The sequence below is a fragment of the Hylaeus anthracinus genome, unplaced genomic scaffold (genome assembly GCF_026225885.1).
Source record: "Hylaeus anthracinus isolate JK02 unplaced genomic scaffold, UHH_iyHylAnth1.0_haploid 11991, whole genome shotgun sequence".
In the NCBI taxonomy this organism is placed as follows: domain Eukaryota; kingdom Metazoa; phylum Arthropoda; class Insecta; order Hymenoptera; family Colletidae; genus Hylaeus; species Hylaeus anthracinus.
In genome coordinates this window covers 924,667-925,955 of record NW_026534339.1, presented here as the reverse complement: position 1 = coordinate 925,955, position 1,289 = coordinate 924,667, and the positions used below count along the sequence as shown (strand labels likewise).

Sequence of the window (1,289 nt, the reverse complement as noted above, 5' to 3'; positions counted from 1 at the left end):
CGGCCACCGCGAAATCAATACTGGCACTCGGCCAGGCCGAGCTCGCCGACGCAAGACAGATGGGCGGTGAGGCGGGAAGCGAGCATTTGCTCTAAAAGCTTCCCCGCCTCGTCCAGCAGGCAAACGGGCCGATAGGCGGAGGGAGAGTCCGCGGGCTTTCCCTTCTTGGGGACGAGGACGAGCCTGGCCCTCTTCCACTGTCACGGCACGCGCCCCGACTTCAGGCAGCCGTCCAGCAGCCGCCGGAAGCGGGGCCCGAGGACGCGCAAGGCCATTACCCAGGCCCGGCCAGGAATGCCGTCAGGGCCCGGGGCCGTGTTGCGGGTCCCGAGCTTAGCGACGGCATCGGCGAGCTCCTGTTCGGAAACCCCTACGTTGGCGGGCCAGGTAATCGGGTCTGCCTGCTCGGCTGATCCTCGCTCCTCCGGATCGTCCAGAAAGAGTGTATCGACGACCCGCTCGAGCACGTCGGGGTCTAGACTCTCCGTGACCGGGGGCGCCGGTGGTCGCAGGCGCCCTATAACGATCCGGTAGGGTCGGCCCCACGGATCGCGGTCCAGAAAGTCCAGGAGCTCGTTCCAGGCTCGAGCCTTGCCGTCCTTGATGGCTGACTGGAGGGCCACCGTTGCCTGGCGGTAGTCACGGTATAGCTCCTCCTCCCTCGCCAGGTCGCGACTTCGTCTGCGGCGGAAACGCGTAAACCGGCGTCGGGCCACCACACTGCTAGCTCGCATGGCAGCGATCTCGTCCGACCACCAGTACACGGGCCGCCGCGGCGGAGCGCGAATCCGGGGCATGGCGGCATCGCAGATAGCCGCCATTGCGCCCCGGAACCACTCTTCCTCCACCTCGACGTCGTCGCACGGTCCGGACGGTGTTTCCGCCCAGTACATGGCGAGGGCTGCGCGTTCTCATCAAGACGGCCCAGCGCCCATCGGCGTCGTGGCTGTCGCCCCGCGGGGCGGCGGGTGGGGTGGCCGTGCTGGGTGCGGATACGTCAAAGATGATATGGAGGTGGTCGCTCAATGTTTCTACCTCCTCTGCCACCCTCCACCCCGACACGAAACCCGCGGCGGCGGGCGAAGCCCAGGAGATGTCCGCAATGGAACCTCCCCACCGCCGCGAGAACGTATTGACGGACCCCCGGTTGAGTAACCGGAGATCTAGTCCCGCTGCCCACTCCAGCACTGTATCTCCCCTCGCGTCTGTCCTGGGGCAACCCCAAGCCGTGGATTTGGAGTTGGAATCCTCAAGGACTAAGGTTGGTCGGGTTCGGTATTGCAATTGCA

The 1,289-nt window shown here is 66.1% G+C and overlaps 1 protein-coding gene across 1 annotated transcript; it reads right to left on the bottom strand.

Moving 5' to 3' along the window:
* Nucleotides 1–200: 200 nt before the first annotated feature.
* On the bottom strand, nucleotides 201–893 carry LOC128888315 (uncharacterized). The gene has a single exon (XM_054145048.1). It carries the CDS (start codon nucleotides 891–893, stop codon nucleotides 201–203), a length of 693 nt encoding a protein of 230 aa, XP_054001023.1.
* Nucleotides 894–1,289: the final 396 nt, after the last annotated feature.

Excerpts from the sequence above, each read along its gene's own strand:
- LOC128888315 (XM_054145048.1), bottom strand. The coding sequence starts at position 893 with ATGTACTGGGCGGAAACACCGTCCGGACCGTGCGACGACGTCGAGGTG.